Source organism: Hippoglossus hippoglossus, chromosome 5 (genome assembly GCF_009819705.1).
Source record: "Hippoglossus hippoglossus isolate fHipHip1 chromosome 5, fHipHip1.pri, whole genome shotgun sequence".
Classification (NCBI taxonomy): domain Eukaryota; kingdom Metazoa; phylum Chordata; class Actinopteri; order Pleuronectiformes; family Pleuronectidae; genus Hippoglossus; species Hippoglossus hippoglossus.
Window position 1 is genome coordinate 22,478,860 of NC_047155.1, and position 20,695 is coordinate 22,499,554.

Genomic DNA, 20,695 nt, shown 5'->3' on the forward strand with positions numbered 1-20,695 from the left:
TTAGCCAGATATGGTTACGTGGTTACTATCACAGAGATGGGTCCATTTTGCCACCAACAGACTATTATTTCTGATTTATTAAGTAGGTTTAAACATTAAAGGGTATTGTGTTAACATTAACAGAATTCATGAAACAAGTTATTTTTTGGCAGCTTGATTGTCATTAATCACAGGCTGCCCAAACGGTAGACTAGTTCAGGCCAAGTCATCATTGTGTTTAGATTTGACTTGTATGTTCGTGTGTTTTTCACTCTCTCCCTACACTATGAAGACATAGTGCTGCTTCTTCTGTCAGGTTGTTAAAACTCTGCTGTCACACAGACAGAAAAACAGCTGAGTTCAGGTTCATGCTTCCTCCATGTTTTTATTCTTCTTTTGGCCCCTCTCCCTTCCCCCAGACTCACCTCTCCCACCACCGCCTTTGTTTGCTTGCTCCTTTCTCTCGAGGTGTCACCATCATGCACTGTGGTTACCACCCAACAACCTGCTTTGCGTGCTCCTGATTGGTGGATTTCCTGTAACGGGGCGGCGCAATGTCACGCTTGTGAGGGCTTTACTAGTTGCGTGCCAGCTCTCAGCTGTGAGAGAGCATTCTGTCTGCAGCCGAGGAATGAGCAGGACCTGCCTCTGTTTGCTTTATCTGCTGCACCAGCTCTAGTCCTGACCTCAACGTCAAAGGGGCTTTGCTTTAGCTACAAAGGCAGCCAGACAAGGAGGGAAAGGGGATTAAAGACTCCGCTATATCTTAGCTTTCCTGGTTCTCTCCTATTTCCCCCCCCACCCCCTTTGTTTTCATCCTGCAGAACCACAGCACAGGCAAGGCAGGTCTCCACAACAACGGCCTGTGATACATCATCGGGGGGAGCAACTCGCCAAATCTCGCGACCTCAAGCAAGATAACGGGACTCGTCTTCTGCGGATATGCAGAACGTGAGCAAGTATGTTCGTGACCATACTACATAGGGCCCCGACCGCATTGTGTGTGCGTGCCGGAGGAGGCTAATGCCCGCGGTAGTGTGGTCAGGGCCAGCGGAGGATGAGCCCGGCCGTGGAGGATCAGGCCCAGGAGGAAAAGGAAAAGCAGCAGAGCCAGCTGCAGCACCAGGACTGCTACATGGAGAAAGGGGTGATGCTTGAGCCCTTCATACACCAGGTGGGGGGGCATTCTTGCGTGCTGAGCTTCGGGGAGGAGACCATCTGCAAGCCCCTCATCCCCCGAGAGCATCAGTTCTATAAGAGCCTGCCTGCGGCAATCAGGAAGTTCACCCCCCAGTACAGAGGTAATGACAACCAACCTTTTCTATTTCTCCTGTTAGCGGTGTTGTGTTTCTCCTTCTTTCTTTCTCTGCTCTGTGTACATATGTGCATGTCAGTGGGAAAAGGACGTTGTAGACTTGCTTTGCACTTTTGTAGGTCGTGTTTGTAAATGTAGCAAACAGAGCTCCGTGCTCCTGCTCGGCTGCTTTTGCCAGGTTCCTGCATGTACCGAACTGTTCCACAGGAGGGTGCTGCAGCTGCAAGTGGGCCTTCTACAAACAGACCACCTGCTTGTGGTGTCCTGTGTGTAGGAGCCTGCACTAGCACAGGTAAGTCAGCAGGTCAACAGCTTTCTTTTCTGGTGCACAGTCAGCATGATGAGAAGAATAAATAGATTCTTCCTCGTTGTCATCCAGGAATCCAAAGAGGAGTTGGAGACGATTAGATGAACTGAAAAACAACAACATAAAAAAAAAAAACTCCGGATAACTGGATAATTCCACAGAGCTGACAGACTCACCACCAACAGGACTATGGGATATTTACTATGGGATATAACTATGGGATATTTAAAAAGTGAGGAGCAATGAGTGACATTAGACAGACTGTTGGACTGGTTTATCCTGACACCTGTTAGTTTATCTAAACACATCACACAAAGACCCGTTTGAAATCCACCATGTAGTGGGAAGCATCAGTAAGGCTGTCGTTTAGAATAAAAACAAATATGCATGATCCTAAGAAGCCCTGTTTTCTATGTGTCCCCTGGTGAGAAGTGAAAGAGGATTCCAAGAAGTCAAATTACTCCTAATGTTCTAAAAAGCCTCACTTCTGCTTTTCATGTTCACCTCCAGAATACACCACAAGTACGACTGTGATCATGGGATAACATTAAAAGTCTTATATTTTCTTTCCCATGCTGAGCCAATGAATATTTTTGCGGCACCAGGGCTTTTATTTCCATGTCAGCATTTTTCACCTCCTGTATCTGTATTTCTGTGTACTTTCTCACCCCTCCTCTCCTTCAGCAATATTATGCGACACTGTAATGAAGAGTGTGGCTGTATAAATATGCTATTGGAGTTACTTTACTTTGATGTGGAGGATTCAAGAACCTTTGTTCTGTTTTCCTGATTTTTTTTTTTTTTAGTGTTAGCATCACATTAACAGAACGTTTTTCTGTTTATGTGTGGCTGATGCTTTGTGATTCCTATTTTTATATATATATACACATTTGTATGAGGTATATTCATTGGTTACAAACTCAGTCAGAATTATGACTGAAGTTTTGCATTCTTGTGCCATTTGTGTTTGGGCTTTTAATTATTCTAACTTACTGTATGCTTCTTAGCATTAGACCTGCTTATGAGAGCATTATTTGTGTCTCTGTGTATTTGTATTTGACCAACTCTTCCTCTTGTTTAAGTCTTTCATTCTGTCCTTTCTCGTGTTGCTTTGAGCGCTCAGTATCTCTGCCCTTCCTCTCTTGTCACTCAATACTTGCACATTTATTGTGCTTTAACTTTTTTATTCTCTTCACAGATCCATGACACAGATGTCTCACCGATATATCTCTCCATCTCTATCTCAGGTGTGGTGTCGGTGAGCTTCGAGGAGGATGTTGAAGGGAACCTTTGCCTGTTCGCCTACCCCCTCATGAGCAACCCAGCAGGAGAACTGGAGAACAAGGATCGGTCGACCGACTGCAAGCACAAGAGCAAGCTGATCAAGTGGGGTAATATGGTGAAGTCCTCACTGCTCATGGACAGCGAAAATTACATTGAAGATGACGGAAGCAAAGACGAGGACAAGAGGTGAGAACGAAGGGAAAATGCAGATGGCAGCACACTCAGGGACTAATAAAGTAGAGGATGTAGTCGATAACAACAAGCAGGATGAAAGTGAGTCACTTTCACGCTGATATTCTGATACTAATATCTGAAGATCACGCAGTGGTCACTGCACAACTGTTACACAACCATGATATTGTTAAAGCTATTGAAAGTTTCCCAAGAGTTGTAAACCTGTTGTCTGTAGACTCACAGCAATTGACTGATGACGCACAGATACTTGCACATATAACCTCAGGCAAAACAGGCTCTGAATGCAGTTAGAGGCTGATCCTTAGCCCTGTTAGCCTCAGGGAGGTTCACAGCCTCAGGGTTACATAACTGCAATAGCTGCATTTATTACCCCCCCCCCCCCCCCCCCCCCCCCCCCCCCCCCCTTCTGCTTTGTATGTAAAACTAACAAGGATCTCTCTCTCACTCTGCCGTGCAGTGTTCACAAGCTGCAGGAGGATGTGGACCTTGAGGTTCTCTACTCCAGTCAGGAACACCCTCACAGTAACGCTGTCCCGCAGCCCAAACACAACCCCTGGAGTCTCAAGTGTCACCAGCAGCACCTACAGAGGATGAAGGAGAACGCCAAGCCCCGTACCCAGCACAGTATCCTTTCACTGACAACTAGCACACTGCTGTGGTTTCTCTGTTTATTTTTTATTTTCAGATTTGAAGTATCCCAGTTGAAAGAGAGAGGAGTCATTTTGCAGTGGCTTCTGGTCGAAATACATGGCACCGAAACACCTTCAAACTTGCATTTGTATTAAAAAAATTGTATGTGATAATTAGTTGTACCTGAAGCCAATTTACTGGAGAGTTATCAAGTTCTTTGTCCTGTAGGATACTTGATATATCTGTGATTTGCTGCCACAGATTTGATAATAGCATATGTGCAAGTGTAATGGGTTAGGGGAAACACTTAAAATAGGTGTCGATCTTTTTAATCCTAGTTATTTATTTAAAATTGTAGAAAGATATTATTGTAGAAGAGTGGCCATGGGTTTTTCGACTGTTTCCTCCTTGACTCAGCTTCCCAGAATTCATCCTGCTAGAGAACCTGACATGGAAGCACAGAATGCCGTGCGTGTTGGACCTGAAGATGGGCACACGGCAGCATGGAGACGATGCCTCGGATGAGAAGAAGGAGATGCAGATTCGCAAGTGCCAGCAGAGCACTTCAGCCTCAATAGGAGTCCGTCTGTGTGGCATGCAGGTGGGCTTTAAGCCAAGGGTGGCCTCTTGGTTCATGGTACTGCCTTAAACAAATAGATTTACCCTCTGGGAAAGTGTTTAGTTTATTTAGATGAAATCATCTATACCACTCTCATATCTGTTGGTTGAATTTAAGCCTTCAGCCAGCATAGCATAGCTCGGCACAAACACCGTAAAAAGATGTTTTTTAAACCCTGAAGACCATGTGTTCTATAAAGAAGTAGCCAGCAACAAAGATCTGAAAATATGTCAGCAAAGATGAATCTGTTAACCATCTTTGAATATGACATATTCAAATCAAATCAAACCCATTTTATATATACTATAAATACTCACAAAATGACCAAATTCTAAAGTTTAAGGTTGAGTGCCAGGAAAACAGCCAAGTTCAGGCAGTACTTTCAATATAGTTAATCATTTTTTTCTTTTCTAACTTCATCATCTTTCTCCATTTTTTTTCAGGTGTACCAGTCCGACACAGGCCAGCTGATTTTCATGAACAAGTACCACGGCCGTGAGCTGCCCCTGCCTGGCTTCAAAGAGGCTCTGTTCCAGTTCTTCCACAGCGGACAGCGCCTGCAACATGAGCTCCTCTCCCCGGTGCTGCACAGGCTCAGGGAGATGCAAGCTGTCCTGGAAGCCTGCGAATCCTACCGCTTCTACTCCAGTTCTCTGCTCATCATCTACGATGGCGCGCCCCACCGTAAACACACACGCCGGCGCTCTAAGGTTCAACACTCTGATGGAGAAGATGATAATGAGGAAAATGAGGAGGTGGAGGCTGAACCCGACTTGGATGAGTTGGAGGAAGAGGAGAGTGAAGTAGCAGGTGCGCTTGGTTTCCCTTACAGCCCCTCGACGTCTAGTGACATCAGCAGCAGGTGCTCCAGCAGCAGCAGTGGGAGCTCGGATGTCAGCCTGACCCACTCAGACCCCCTCAGCCCCGCTGTGGATGTGAAGATGATAGACTTTGCCCACACCACCTGCAGACATTTCCTGGAGGACAGCGTGGTGCACGAGGGCCAGGACAGCGGCTACATCTTCGGTCTCCAGAACCTGATCACCATCATCTCTGAGCTGGAGAACTACAGCACAGTTTAAAGCCAGGCATGACACACAAATTCAGAAACAGAGGCACAATGACACAAAAATGTGGAAGAACTGGACTTTTACTTATAGTCTGTCTCTCTGTCTGTCTGTCTGTCTGTCTGTCTGTCTGTCCGTCTGCCTGCTGCTATCTCTGATCCCAGAGCTGCAGGATCCAGACGATTATTGTTATTATGTAAATGTAATGGTTACACAACTGTTCCTGGTCTCTCTCTCATCCCACTCCCCTTCCCCTCTCTTCTCTCCTCTCTTCCCAATTGGTTCTCCGCTCACCCTAACTGGTCGAGCCAGATGGCCACCCACATTGAGTCTGGTTCTGCTAGAGGTTTCTTTCAGTTAGAGAGTTAGAGTTTTTTCTCTCCACTGTTGCCAAAGTACTTGCTCATTGAGGGAACTGTCGGTTTTCTCTATAATTTTTAAGGTCTCAACCTTAATATGTTAAGTGCCTTGAAATAATGGGTTGTTTGATCATGTCATAATTTGGCGCTGATAAATATTTTAATTGAATTGACTACAGAGGTGGAGAGAGATTCCTCCTCTCCTTGTTGTAGCTGTCCTTCGAAGTGACCCCTTTCCCGTTGGTGCTTGTTGACGTTCCTGTCGTGCGTGTCGATCTTCGGGATATGACACACACCTGTGTGTAATTTAGAGCAGCCGTCTATATGACTGAGACAGTGATTTAACCATTGTCATCGTTCTGTTTTAACCCCCCTCACTGTTAGGAAAAAAGAGTAGGCAGTTTGAAGTCTGAGACAGAAGAAATGTTTTTGTTGTCTTATTCCAAAGAAAGTGTCAGCGTTTTGCACACACAAACATGCACATAAACACATTCTGCTGAATGTGTGTTTGTTTGGATCGAGACAGGGCTATCTGAGGGAGCAGGAGTTGTATGTGTACGAAGACAGAGTCGATGGGAAGAAAGGTAGTGAGCTCACACTCTGTCATTCTTCTCTTTTGCCTGTTCATTCTGCCATCCTTCCTCCCTGTTCATCTTCACTCAAAGAGAATATATTCATATAGTGATCAGAGACAGAGGATATAGTTATTTATTTATTTGACATGTTTCATAAAATAAACTAAATTTAAAAAAAGAATGTGGATGGAGTGTACTACATTCCATATTATTAATGTTAAAATAATGATATTGATTAATATTGTTATTTGACATGTTTGGATACCTCTATCTTGTATATGTCTTGCCCACAGTCTGTTGGAGGAGAACATTAAAGCCTTTGCTTTGTGCTAAAGTCGGTGTCATGTTTGGAGTGGCTCCTGGACAAGCTCGCCGGATTTAATAGAGACCCCACGGGTTTCCTGTTTACATAAAATTCAAATGTTGCAGTAATCAAATTTCAGGTAAATATCCAGGAGGTGAGGTTGTCTCATCATTGTCTCCATGTATGATGAGGGAAATGTCTTTCTGGGAAGCACCAAGTACAAGTGTATCATGAAAGATGAATTCATGTCAGATACCTTGGAAAGTATGATGGGACTGCAGCTCAGAATGAGCCCTGTCCCGTCACCTGCTGTGCAGCAAAGTAACTGGAGCACAAGCCAAGCCTGTGGTGACACCCTGTAATCCTGTGGAGTGCAGCCAAGACACGGTTCCCCCAAACACACTGTATCTTTAGATCTTTTTCCCTCAGTCTAGAAGAATTTATTATGTTAAAATAGAGATGGTAGGGAGGGGGTTGGGGGTTGTTGTGTCAGGAGGTGTGTGACGGCAGCCCAGGCTGCCTCAGCCAGTCCTGGTCATCTCTAACCAGTCTGAGGCAGACACAGACTGCCAGAGAGAAGGTGGAGATGTGTGTGCTGTGAGCAGCAGCATAACTCATTCTTGGAGAAGAGCTATTAAGCAGAAACAGGCTTGTGTCCACAGAGTACACAAGCTGCTACCACTTCAGTGTGTCCCCTCTGTAGAATGTACTGACTGACAGGCACATCTCTCTGACACACAGATGAGCAATCACTCTGATGCATGAAAAAGAAAATTTCTTGTTTTTTTTCAAGCCACACACTATTAATCTATTAAGATGATACCTACATGTGAATTGAATAATTCTGAAACTTCTGACATATATTTGTCAGAGTACATCACGTTATGATGACCATGTGCTTGTTTCAGTTAATGCTCAAAATAGAGACCTCTTGAATCTGTCACAGGCTCGCTGGGATTGGACGTGAATAGCTCGTCCCATGAGGTCCAACATACCCAGATCCATGCTCCCTATGACTAGTAGCTGTGTTTTAATTAAGTTAAAGAGATCAAAAAACAAACTGGAAATATTTTGTATGTTTTTGTAAGTGTACAATGTGTATAATAGTGTATCTGAATTATCTTGAGATAGTAAATTACCAATAATAATCAGATAGTTTCAATAAGAGTTTTCCTGTGGCTGTTCTTATATTTTGGGTCTGGGTTTATCCAATGCTTTTTACACACTGTGTGTTGTCAGTCTAGGAGCTGCAGTAGCTCATTTAGTAATCCCATGGTGCTTCAGGACAGAACAATGAAAGGTCATTGTCTTTACTGTAACCCAGTGAAGGGACAGACAATGAAATCTTTAAGAGTCTAGGTCAGGGCAGGGTTTGTGTGAGGGGTTTATGAGCACTGTATTTGCTCAACACTTTGAGACCCCAGTATTTGCTGTGTTTCATAGACTGTCAGAGAACAGATGCAGAGCTACATTCCGTCCAGAAGCAGGACATGCATGTGATGTTTTTCTGTGCTGTGTGATTGCAGAGGGATAGATAGATAGATGGATGGATAGATGGGAGGAGGGATGGATAAGATAAGCTCTTCCAGCTCCACTCTAGGGGGGATGGTTAGTCGACGTTGCATAACAGCGTCAGGGTCAGTTGGCTGCTCTCAGCCATCAAAAGGATCCCATTCTGTCATCGCACTGTGTGCATATATGTACTGTGTGTATACACATACTGTCTATATATATTACACCACATGCATATTGTAGATTCACTACTAAGCTATACCTTGGTCCATACATACCACTCAGTGACAAGTGTGTGCACGTGAGTCCTGGAAGCCCATTGCTTTGTGAAGGTCGCCACTGCAAGTGGAGCAGTTGCATAACGGCGGTTAAAATCACTATGGCAACAGCAGCCTTCGCCGGGAATGAAATGGTGTCAACGCTTTTTGGGCCACCAGATCCACACACCCGTTTACAGTCTTATTAATACACCCTGTCACTGCTCAGCTCGCTCATCAAAGCTGCTCAAACATCCCATCAACATCCAGTCAGTCCATGTACAGTACACTATACATGCTGGCATAAGGACATATACTGGTGCACACACCTGAGACACAATAAACACATTACCTTACAGTGCAAAAGTCATTACTGACTGTAGTTTAATGGCATGCCTGGTTGACATGTTTGTCCCCAAACGTTTACTACTTTTCATCCCCTTGTTTCCTCAGCAGTTCACTCATTATCTGCCGCAGATTGAAGATTACCGAAGACGTGAAGAATTACACTGCTGAAAGCCAGTCAACTTGTCTCCTCTGTTTATGGAGGACAGAGCAGATCAAATGTTTTTCACTACCACAGATCCAGGTTCCTCTCGGCTCAGAGGTCGTGCCTTTGACTGGCTCTCAAATACAGGCGTGACATGACACAGTGTTAGTGAGTTTGTGTGTGTCTGTCCAGTTTTGTGTGTGTCATATCCTACACATATCCTTGGTTGTATTTTTCCTTTTCCCACCCAGCTTAATTCCTCTTGCATAAACTCATTCTCTGTCATACACACGCACAACACACGGCCTGGAATATCACCAAGAGATTATCTCTTTTTCTTTGGGGGTGGTTTGTTCGTGTACACAAGTGTGTGTGTGTGTGTGTGTGTGTGTGTGTGGTCTGCAGGCTAACTCTCTGATGGGTCCCACATGTGATCCCCAGCATCATGTCTCTCTGCGACCTTTCATTGCCATCTGAGAATTGCTCCATTGTCTGTCACACATTGTAGCGTGCGAGCATCCAGTGGATTCTGCTGTCGCCTCTGGCTGTGAAAGCAGAATGGGAATTGAAACCAGCCAGTGAAGTTGTGGCCTGGGAAGGTATGCTAGTGCTATCCGGTTTTCACTATTTATAGGGGGCCAATCAGTGAGCTTTAATTTAAGGTGAACCCAAATAGCTTTAAAAACCTTTTTTGTGTATTATTTCTGAAACTTCTGGTGCATTTTGCAGTTGTAATCTGCCTATAAATCTTGTTTAATTTGGATTCATCAGACCAAAAGATACCACACATGCCTCCAGTTTTTTATTACCTTATATAAGGTAAGAAAATGTCAGTTTAAGTGTCAAAATAGACATGGGAAAAATGTTGTACACGTCATTAATGTAAAATTCAAGTAGATTAGCACCAACATAAAGACACAAAGCGAATGCTGTGTGAATCAGGAACATGGCCAAGCCTGTTTCGACAGGTGCTGAATTGAGTTTACATGATGGTGACTAGCTCTGTGCAGACAGTTACATAAACAGGTCAGTAATGTAATAGAGGAAGAGATGAAAAGCAGAAAGACAGACTGAACATGTGTAGAAAACTAACTTTAGAAAATGCTTCTTTAAATCTCTTTTTATGCTGGAGAAAAAGAAAAAGTCCTAAGATGATGATGGCTGTTGGGGGTTTTCTGCTGACCTGTTTTAAACTGTATATGATTTGATAAGAATACTGTGTGTGTGTGTGTGTGTGTGTGTGTGTGTGTGTGTGTGTGTGTGTGTGTGTGTGTGTGTGTGTGTGTGTGTGTGTGTGTGTGTGTGTGTGTGTGTGTGTGTGGATTAGGCAGCTGAGCTTTAATACGAGGACGGTGTAATGAGAAGACGGAGCTACAGTAGGAACATATACGCTGCTGATAAATCTATATTATTCAGTGACAGCTGCGTTTGAACTCGCATTTAAATGATCCCTGTCACATATTTTCTCATAAAATACAGTGAACCTTGAGTTAAGGTTATTCCGTCAAAATGTTAAAATAAAGGTAGAGAATTAACTTTGCTTATCTCATAGACTTATGACCCTTCCTGTGATGATGTGTGAAATAACCAGAACAAATATTAAAGCATGATTTAACCAATGATTATTTATCACACGAGGACATGCACTAACCCCTTTCTGATCTAAACCATTTAATTCATAACATCCCCCCTCACTCACTTAATTGATAGCATATATGTTAATACTATAGCTTCTATGCAGAGACAACCAAACTGTTTAAAAGAACGGCAAATGACCACACGGTGCGTGGAGGTGCGGCCGGCAGAGAAATGGAAAGCAAAAAAGGAGCCAAGATGTAATCATTGTTGCATAACGGTGGCAGTGACGCTCTGTGCCGGGGATCGTCCTGGAGCTGGCCCGAGGCTCCAGTCGTCCTCTAGCCAGTCCACTCTGTCAAACTCATTTATGCTGACCACTTAATTACTATAATGAAGCCTCCGAAGCACAGATTAACACTGAACACGCTCTTTATTCAAGCTCGTCCATGAGGGTCAAATGAAGGAAGACCTCCTGCCCCCTCAAATCAGTCTCTGGGTGTTACAGTGACTCCTGTTACACTGCCAGGCCTCGATTGGATTAGCTTTGGGATTACAACAGTTTGGACTTTATGCTGTACAATAGATAAATACTGTGAATACATAAAAAACACTGTGTAACACTATTTAGTCACAAGTGGCTGTGTCTGCCAAACAGGGTCTCTGCTGTCTGACGTGCTTTCAGTGACAGACAGGTGCCAGACATGGTGTTATGATGACGAACTCGTTATGAAAGGAAAATCTAATGTAGCCACCGGACCCTTCAACTGTACTAGGATTCTCTTTACCCTCTGATATGTCCTTTACTTTCTTATGGACGTGTCTCTGTCCTCAGGGGTGGGTTTACATAAGTGCTTAATGTACATAAATAGTATTTGTGTATCCATGTATACAGCTCACTCCCAGCTGGTGAACAGCTCAGGACAGATGTAACCCTCAGAACGCTGATGTGACGTGTATATGACACTTTCAGCACTAACGCTGTCCACTGAGAAAAACACTCATCAGGGTTAGAGAAAGTCTTTATGTATAGGTATGGACATAGCATTAAGAGTTATAATCCCCAGGCTGAGTGCTGTTGCACAGACTCATGCAACTCACGCACCACTTCACTTTTTACAATTACTCATGTCTAAAAATAAGGAAGAAAATAAAAGGCCGGATTCTTCCGGAACAGATGCAAATGACCCTAGTGACAGTGTGCTGATATTATCACTGTGTGTGTTCCTGTTCAAATATAATCTTCCAACACCGCAGGCAGACTGTATGACAGTCATACGTGGAGGCAGATGTGTGTGGTTATGTGGAGGTGAAGAGCAGGAAGGTGTGCGGGTCTGTGTGTGCGTGTGTGTTCTTTTTATGTCTTTTTCTGAAATGAAGTGAGAACATAATGGATATAATGATATATGATGTAATTTGTGGCAGCAGCAGTATGTGGGGAAGAGCGTGTAAGTTACCACATGATAAGGGAGTTTTTCCTCTGTGCTTAAATCAAAGAGTGTGTGATTAAAGAGGGTGTGCTGTTGCTTTACATTGAGAATCGAATAACAACTCACTGACATAGTACTGAACAATACTGGCAATCTGCTCATCTCTTTGGTAATGCCTGATTTTTTCATTTTCATTAAGATCCATGAGAAATCAAGGAAAATGTTGTGGGAATAAAAACTGGATCGCCCCCCACGGATTCAGATTCGCACCAAGATTTAATGGCTCATGCCTCACCCCTACACATGGAAATAGGTTGTTTAATTAATCCTGAAAACAAACAAACCCAGACAAAAACATAACCTCCTTGGAAGAGGAGAGAAGGCAACAAGCATCAGTTGCAGTCCGAATATTATGTAGCATTCAAATATGCTGTTAATAGAGGGCATAAATACGAGTTAAATATCATGAACACTATAAGGCTCATACTGTTTTAATTAAAGTTTTCCTCAACATTTGTAAGGTGAATATACTGAAGTTACTTGTTCATCATGTCAAGATTTAGTCCAAAATTAAATATAATTATGTATAAATTCTAAAGGCTTAATGCTGATTCCCGGGTACAGATTCGATAATCCAGGATGGTTTTTGTCCTTGGAGAACTGAGCCTTAGGTTTATATCATCTTACTTTTTTTAGCCAATGCTAATTCAAAGTGTAAACAGTGTAGCCCAGGTTTTTTTCAGCCTGGGGTTCCGTGTAACAGGCATACACTGAAACGTTGGTGTGTTTACATAATTGAAGGTTGCAGACAGATATGCTGTCCTCCACGTGGATACAAGGGTGCACCTTCACTGCAGGGGGAACACGTATCACACAAATGAGATTTGCATTCATGTTTTATTTGACTGTGTTTTCTTTTGTTGGGGAAATGCCACAGATTATTTGCATGGCCTGGTGCCCAGGGACGAATAGCACATGTTGTATTAAATCATAACTATGTTTTTCTCATTCTCAAAGCAATTTGATTTCTTGATTTCTAAATCCTGTTTTCATTAAACGATGATTTGGTGAATAAATTCACAATCCTAACTTCTGTTTCAGAATTAAACCCTGCATCTGAAGTTGAATATAAGAGGCCATTTAAAGTGTGGTGGAAAGCAGAGACTGGAGGGGGGGCTGTGTGGTATTTGCTTGACTTCACCTCTGTGTTAGCTCACAGTGCTGCTGTCATTATGTAACCACACGAACAAATATCTCTTTATCTGAGGGCAGATGAGCAGGCTCTCCACCATCCTCCTTTACCTCTGTGTGTGTGTGTGTGTGTGTGTGTGTGTGTGTGTGTGTGTGTGTGTGTGTGTGTGTGTGTGTGTGTGTGTGTGTTTTCTGCTGAAAAACAAATCAAGTGGTCCACTCATTGTCACTCAGTTGTTTCATTATTATGAATCAGTGGTTAAGTGTGCCACCAGCCACCAGCACTGTGCAGCCATAGGTGCTCACCACCACTCAATACTGCAGTCACTGACTGTGACGGAATGAAATCTCCTCATAATACAAACACACCTTGATTCAGCCTCTGGTCAATACATCTACTTAATTTCAATTTAATTCCCCTTAACATCCCACCACTGAAAGCCACATCATTGACTGACATTGCTTTCGGGGAGACTTACACAAACCCGAACCAAAACCTTAAAACATGGATAATCGCTTTTTAACAGGAAGACAAATCCAAATAATGTGACTGTGTAAAGAGATCTAGGTCCCCACATCATGAGTTATACTGGGACCACACACACACACACACACATATGTACACGCAAGCACACAGAGGCATGGCTAAATACACCGGAGCAACACTGAACTCTAGTGGTGAGTATGGAGACAAGATTGATTCATTGTGACTTCAACTGTGTAAAAACTCCTCTTAAAAAAGTTTTAGTTATAACATTTTTCCATATGGGCCCTAATTGGATATCCTAATTAGATATAGCTCCCCTCAAAAACACTTTAAAAGAAAAAAATTAAGAAATAAAAGAGGGGCGACAGTGGAGGGATAAGGTGGACAGATACGCAGTAGACGTGTATTCAGAATCAACCAACACAGTAGATTAACAATGAGACAATCAGGAGGACTGACTGAGGAATTCATGCCTTCAGGATGTCAGAAAGACAGCAGCATTGCTCGGATCACGGTGAGCAGGGGCCGAGTGTATTTCAGCTTTGACTGGGTTACATTACTATTTGGGTTTTTTTTTGCACTTTTACTTGGTTAAAAATACCAAAATGTTCAGGTAATACAGATTCAATGTCTGCAAATGGCTACACAATACAGATTGTAATTAAGAGTCAGAAGCTTTTAAGCAAAATTATGAGGAAAAGTAATCAATCATCTGTCATGGGAGGTCTATCAATAATATGTATAATATCAATTTTAAATGCCTGTTTGGTTTGTTTAAAAGCGATGTACTGATTAAGATGTGAGGCTAATAGCTTGTTGGTATAATGATTATGATTATTGTTATTATTATATAGTCTATGTGCACACCTCTTTATATACAGTCAATGGTATGCACAGGTTTCTCCGGGGGAGGGATCTAATGGAGGAGTGTGTCAGAACTCCGGGGTAGTTCGTGCCGGGGCGCCCTCTGGAGGATGGGAGGAGTGTGAGTTACAGCGATGAGATTATTAATGTTATTAATTTGAACATGCATGTTCTCGGGCCGATGGCATGTAAACATCACCCTACGAGGTGTGCGTGAAGAAACGGGGGGGGGGGGGGGGGGTGCGCGGCCTGCAGCCTGCGGAGTGACGCGCGTGTGTGTAGCGGAGAAGTGACGTGTGTTAGCGGCTCGTCTGGTGACGTGTCTCTGCTGCTCTCTCTTTCCCGACGGAGCGGCTGGATGGAGCCACACTGACCCACTCAGCTCTCCAACTGCTCCCAGTAACACGCCAGGCACAGGACCAAGGACACCATGGGGAGTGAGTGAGCCTCTTCTCCTGTGCACACGTGTCGGCGGTGGTCTGCACTACCTGCTGTCTGTTCTCTATTCTTGTATCTGCAACGGTAACGGACACAGCGCTCACCGGGAAGCTACTTAGCTAACCTTGGGTTAGGTGGCAAGTTGAGCTAGCCAATAACGGAAGTTGGTACTGTATTCAAATTTCGTCTCGCTGTGATTTAGCGACGTTTCTGACGTTTGTGTCACAGTCAGGTGTGATTTCAGGCGTTTTAGTTGAGTTGTTTAAATGAGCGTCCTGTTTTAAAGTCATTGCTCAATCGTTTTGTGATTGAATGATGGTTAGCATCGGGCTAACGGCAGTTAGCTGCTCGAACTCTTCATTTAGGCAAACTTGCAGTAAAGAAAAACTAAAACTCAGTTCGTCTCGCTTTTAATGAGCACGTCTATTTGGATTTGCAGCAGCGAGTCGATTGATCCTGATTCAGGTTCAGTCTTATGTTAAATCATTTCGTGTTAAAGTCAGATTCAGTGATTGACACAGCTGATAGACTCAAAACATGCAGCAGAGCAGCCGCAGACATGACAACACACTGGAGACTAGTATCTCTCAACCTTGCTCAACTTTATGTGTTTATACTTCCCCATATTCACAGAGAAACGCTGTGCTTGTTGCTCCTCTGTCCAGTTGCCATGTTCAGCTGGCAGATGTTTGACTGCTGGCTAGTGATGACGTAGCCTCTAAGCCAACCTTGTTTAAGAGGACCCAACATTTGAAATAACACCAATGTTGATGGCATTGCTAGGAGAGGTGCTGACCCTAAAGTGTAATGTAATTGCAGGGTTACTATGGCTTCGTACTAATCTTGTAATCTCTTTCTGCAGTTAAATTTTTGGAGGTCATCAAGCCCTTCTGTGCGGTCCTGCCAGAAATTCAGAAACCAGAAAGAAAGGTATGTGTTGATCTGTCATCATTTATTAAAGTGGTATCATTTATTCTCTAAACAATCACGAATTGCATTGATATTTGTTCTTTTTTCATCCCTTTTAGATTCAGTTTAGAGAAAAAGTACTATGGACCGCTATCACACTATTCATCTTTCTGGTGTGCTGCCAGGTTGGTATCTCTTGATCACAAACTACTGGTTCTCTTATTGGTGACAGTGGATCATTGCATTGTTTTTATATTTTTTCTTCTTGTTCATTCAGATTCCACTGTTTGGCATCATGTCATCAGACTCGGCAGATCCTTTCTACTGGATGAGAGTAATCCTGGCTTCCAACAGAGGTGCTTGAATTGGATCAAATTGAATGTCACTCTTAAATCAGGAAAGCTCTTGTATGTCTGGTGCAGCTCCAGTAAGGAAAACTCATTGGATTCCTGTTGGATTGCTGTTGGATTGCTGTTGGATTGCTGTTATCAGCTGTTACCTAATCTCATCACCACGTGTGATTAGTCAAAGGTCAACAGTTGTAGTCCTCCTGCCATTGTTTCTGGTGCTGGTGCTATTCTTATTGTAAGTGAGGCTGATTATGTTTCTAAGTGCAGCTCACGTTGTCTTGCAGGTACTCTGATGGAGCTGGGTATCTCACCCATTGTCACATCGGGCCTAATCATGCAACTCCTGGCTGGTGCCAAGATCATTGAAGTTGGTGACACTCCCAAGGACAGAGCCCTCTTTAATGGAGCTCAGAAATGTAGGTTTTATTCCTCATTACAGCTGCTTTTTTTAGAATGCATCACATTTCTTTGAAGCATTGAAGATGCTTTGAAGCCTGCACTCTCACAGCACTGTTTTATTTGGGAACAACAGTTTTGGCAGCAGCTATGCCTCTTATGATGCCAATGCAAATCATTGTTTCTGTCTTTTTACAGTGTTTGGAATGATCATCACCATTGGACAGGCCATTGTGTACGTTATGACTGGCATGTATGGAGACCCCTCAGAGATGGGTGCTGGGATATGCTTAGTCATCATCATCCAGGTTAATACAACAAATCCTGCTGCTGCTCTCTTACTTAAGTTAAGACATTTGCTGTGTCTTAAAATTTGAAGTGCTAAGCTTATCTGCCAAGATTTGCAAATTAATCCACTGATCTATCAATTAATTAATGCTTTTTACCTGCAAAAGTACATTAAATGTCATACATCCAGCTTCTTTTCTGCACCAAGCAGACAAATTGAGACTTGATTAACACAATTTAAGGTTTATGCATTTCATAATTTGAATGTAGGTTTTACAACTTAAGGATTTATTTGCCCAAAACAAATTTAATAAGAATTTTTCATGTGGAAGGCAGGTTTATCAAGCACTGTCTAGAGGTGTATTGATTAGTTGTACATTACAACTACATGTTTACATGTCCTGTCTCAGTACAAACATTGTGCCTGTTTCTGTAGCTCTTCGTTGCAGGGCTGATTGTCTTGCTGCTGGACGAGCTTCTCCAGAAGGGCTATGGTCTGGGCTCAGGTATCTCTCTCTTCATTGCCACCAACATCTGTGAGACGATCGTGTGGAAGGCCTTCAGTCCCACCACCGTCAACACTGGCAGAGGTATGAGCACTGGCAACAAACATGTATTGACAAAAATTAGATAAAGCTCTTAAAATGTGTCATAATGACTAACCCTGTGTCTCCTCTGGTTTATCTAGGCACTGAGTTTGAGGGAGCCATTATTGCTCTCTTCCATCTACTGGCCACTCGCACGGACAAGGTCCGTGCTCTTAGAGAAGGCTTCTACAGACAAAACCTGCCCAACCTCATGAACCTCATCGCCACTGTCTTTGTGTTTGCAGTGGTCATATACTTCCAGGTGAGCTGCAAACGGCAACTACAAGCAGTATAGTTTCTTATCTGCTTTTATTTTTATCAAAAGCTTTGATTGGATTGTAGATAAACATACATTCTAAGTGATACTTAGGTCTTTTGATGCTTTGTAGCCGCTCTGTGGCTAAACATATGTGGACTGTGTTTCCTCACCAGGGCTTCAGAGTGGACCTGCCCATCAAGTCTGCACGCTACCGTGGCCAATATAACACCTACCCGATCAAACTGTTCTACACCTCCAACATCCCCATTATCCTGCAGTCTGCGCTGGTCTCTAATCTCTACGTAATTTCTCAGATGCTCTCAACGCGTTTCAGCGGCAACTTCCTGGTCAACCTCCTGGGAACCTGGTCTGTAAGTATGTTATAGGGTCTCAGTCCTTGCAACATGTTTAAGGATCGAGAGATTGTATCAAGGAGTCTCTGTGTTATTTATATAAAAATGGTACGATCAGATTCAGACTCTGACTCCCCTGTAAGTCATGGATTTGCACCATCTCACTTACAAACTCTTCTTTTTCTTAAGGACGCCACGAGTGGAGGACCAGCTCGGGCCTACCCAGTGGCTGGGCTCTGTTACTACCTTTCTCCTCCGGAGTCATTTGGTTCTGTTTTGGACGACCCAGTTCATGCTGTCATCTACATCATCTTCATGCTCGGCTCCTGCGCTTTCTTCTCCAAGACCTGGATTGAGGTCTCAGGATCCTCTGCCAAAGATGTAAGTGTGTGATTGTGTTTGTTTTTTGTGTTTGTGTTTGTGCACAACTGTCCACTGATATCATTGTGTGCGTCTCAGGTGGCAAAGCAGCTGAAGGAGCAACAGATGGTGATGAGAGGACACAGAGAGACCTCTATGGTGCATGAGCTTAACAGGTATAAAGCAACCTAAGAAAATGGCATATGATGTTTCTTTATGTTCGCTATTCGCAGAATAACAATTGATGTCTGAATTGAATATTTGTTTATAATTCTTATTTGTTATTTGCAGGTACATCCCCACAGCTGCTGCCTTTGGTGGTCTGTGTATAGGTGGGCTGTCTGTCATGGCAGATTTCCTGGGTGCGATCGGTTCGGGTACAGGAATCCTCTTGGCTGTGACCATCATCTACCAGTACTTTGAGATCTTTGTGAAGGAGCAGAGTGAAGTGGGCAGCATGGGCGCACTGCTCTTCTAGAAAATACCAACCTTGTGACACACACCAGACACAAAGCATCCACCCCCTCATCATTATTTTTTAATATGCATTGTTTTGCAATTGGCACAATCAGTCAATTTTGCAGCTGGGATAGGTAATATTTTTCTGCCACCTTTGTTTCCCCACCAGACTTCTTGATAACTGTGTGGGCTACTCCCAGTGTTGAGCATTGTGTTGTGTCTCTTCAATCCTTTATATTCCAAGAGCTATCACCCACCTCTCTGCAGACTGCCTAAATCCCCACTGACTGTCTTATCAGCTGAATAATGCCTGAAAGCACACAGGTGTGAGGTGCGGTCTCTGACTACCTCAGGCATCTGCAGCATGTTCAGTCAACACTCAGACAACGACAACATGCTAGTGCTAATTTCAAGCTGAAAGCACCGTGCCTGGACGTTTCAGAGGGGAGCTGAAAGAAAGCCATGCCATTTTCGTCACATAGCAATCAAGCTTGAGGTTTCTAGGGCCCTTAGTATAAATAAAGTATGTACTCCTCATAAGGTTTCTGCTAATCTCAGACAAACCTTTGCTGGTTGTCATTTCTCTTTATTTTGATATTTCAAATTTTGGACTGTGTTCATATTCACTCTGGTCTTATGTGGGGCACAGTGTTTGTCCTGTGTCTGGGTCCTCAAAGAGAAGAGTTTTGTCTGTGTCGTCATGCTCTTTTATTCCCAGACTGAGTCGCTGCACAATACTGCCGAGATGGTCGGGATGAGGGTGGGTTTGATAGGGACTGAAAAAGGGGTTTCGTTTTGGTTTTTACTTTATGTAACAGACATAATTGAGTTATTAAAAAAACTGGATTTTGTTTTTCCATATAATGTGGAAATTGTGTTTTGATTTCTATTGTCTCCTTGTTCTTTGTCATAGCATGATCTGAACAGACTACAATATATTATGTGTTGGTACAATCATCAAGATTATTGCATACAAAAATAGGTTATTGATTGCTTAAAGTGGATTTGACAATGTTCTACAGTAGAACCACACAACATGCAGCAACAAGCTTTGACATAGTCAATGACCACAAACCACATGCTTCTGTTTAACTGAGAGAAGAGTACAAAAGAGATTTTCATTAAATGAGGCTGCTTTGATTCTACTATAAAAACGAGAATGAGTAGAAATTAAATGTCTTAAGTCCACTTAATTAAGACATTACTTAATATGTTTATGAGCTGATGACATTCACCAAAAATAAGTTTTGGGGAAGTGCACTGATTGGATATTTAAGGGCTAGGGTTATGTGATACATTCAAGAGGATATTTTTCCTTAATTTGCATTTTAGTACCATTTTGTCCCAAATTCACTTTTTCATCAGTCAGCTCTTCACATGCAAATCTGTAGCCTTGTATATATTAAGCTGTGGGATGTGTGTTCACACATATACATATATCATCACCACTACTGCTCATGCACACAAATAAAGCCGCAGTGAATCTCCTGCAGAAGATGTGTTAAGGGGGACATATCATGAAAATTCCACTTTGTTAGTGCTTCTACACGTTAATGTGGGTATCTGGCATGTCTACCAACCCAAAAACTCTGGAAAAAAAACACTCGCGCGTTTTGTTATGGTTCCTCTAAGTCAGAAACGTCATGCTTGAGTGACTGGAATGAGCTTCCTGTGTACTGTGTCGTCACAATACACTGGAAGTCTCCCTACATGGCCTTGGCCCACCCCCCCACCTCATCCCCCCCGCCCCCCCACACTCGTTACGCCGGGTTTACACCGGACGCGGAAGCGCCGCGCAGCGCCGTTCTCAAGCGCGCAGCCGCCTGGCTGTTCACACGGGACGCGCATTTGGTCAG

At 43.2% G+C, this 20,695-nt stretch overlaps 2 protein-coding genes across 2 annotated transcripts; both read left to right on the forward strand.

Moving 5' to 3' along the window:
• The first annotated feature begins 756 nt into the window (after positions 1–756).
• On the forward strand, positions 757–6,664 carry LOC117761371 (inositol hexakisphosphate kinase 2-like). The gene is made up of 5 exons (XM_034585202.1): positions 757–1,280; positions 2,849–3,071; positions 3,538–3,704; positions 4,136–4,311; positions 4,773–6,664. Exons 1-5 carry the CDS (start codon positions 1,037–1,039, stop codon positions 5,409–5,411), a joined length of 1,449 nt encoding a protein of 482 aa, XP_034441093.1. The 5' UTR covers positions 757–1,036; the 3' UTR covers positions 5,412–6,664.
• Positions 6,665–14,573: 7,909 nt separating this feature from the next.
• On the forward strand, positions 14,574–19,708 carry LOC117761372 (protein transport protein Sec61 subunit alpha). Its single transcript, XM_034585203.1, has 12 exons — positions 14,574–14,877; positions 15,741–15,808; positions 15,907–15,972; positions 16,065–16,143; positions 16,422–16,553; positions 16,732–16,841; positions 17,258–17,411; positions 17,510–17,670; positions 17,841–18,038; positions 18,210–18,401; positions 18,480–18,556; positions 18,672–19,708. The coding sequence occupies exons 1-12, from the start codon at positions 14,871–14,873 to the stop codon at positions 18,856–18,858; spliced, it is 1,431 nt and encodes a 476-aa protein (XP_034441094.1). The 5' UTR covers positions 14,574–14,870; the 3' UTR covers positions 18,859–19,708.
• The last annotated feature ends 987 nt before the right edge of the window (positions 19,709–20,695 follow it).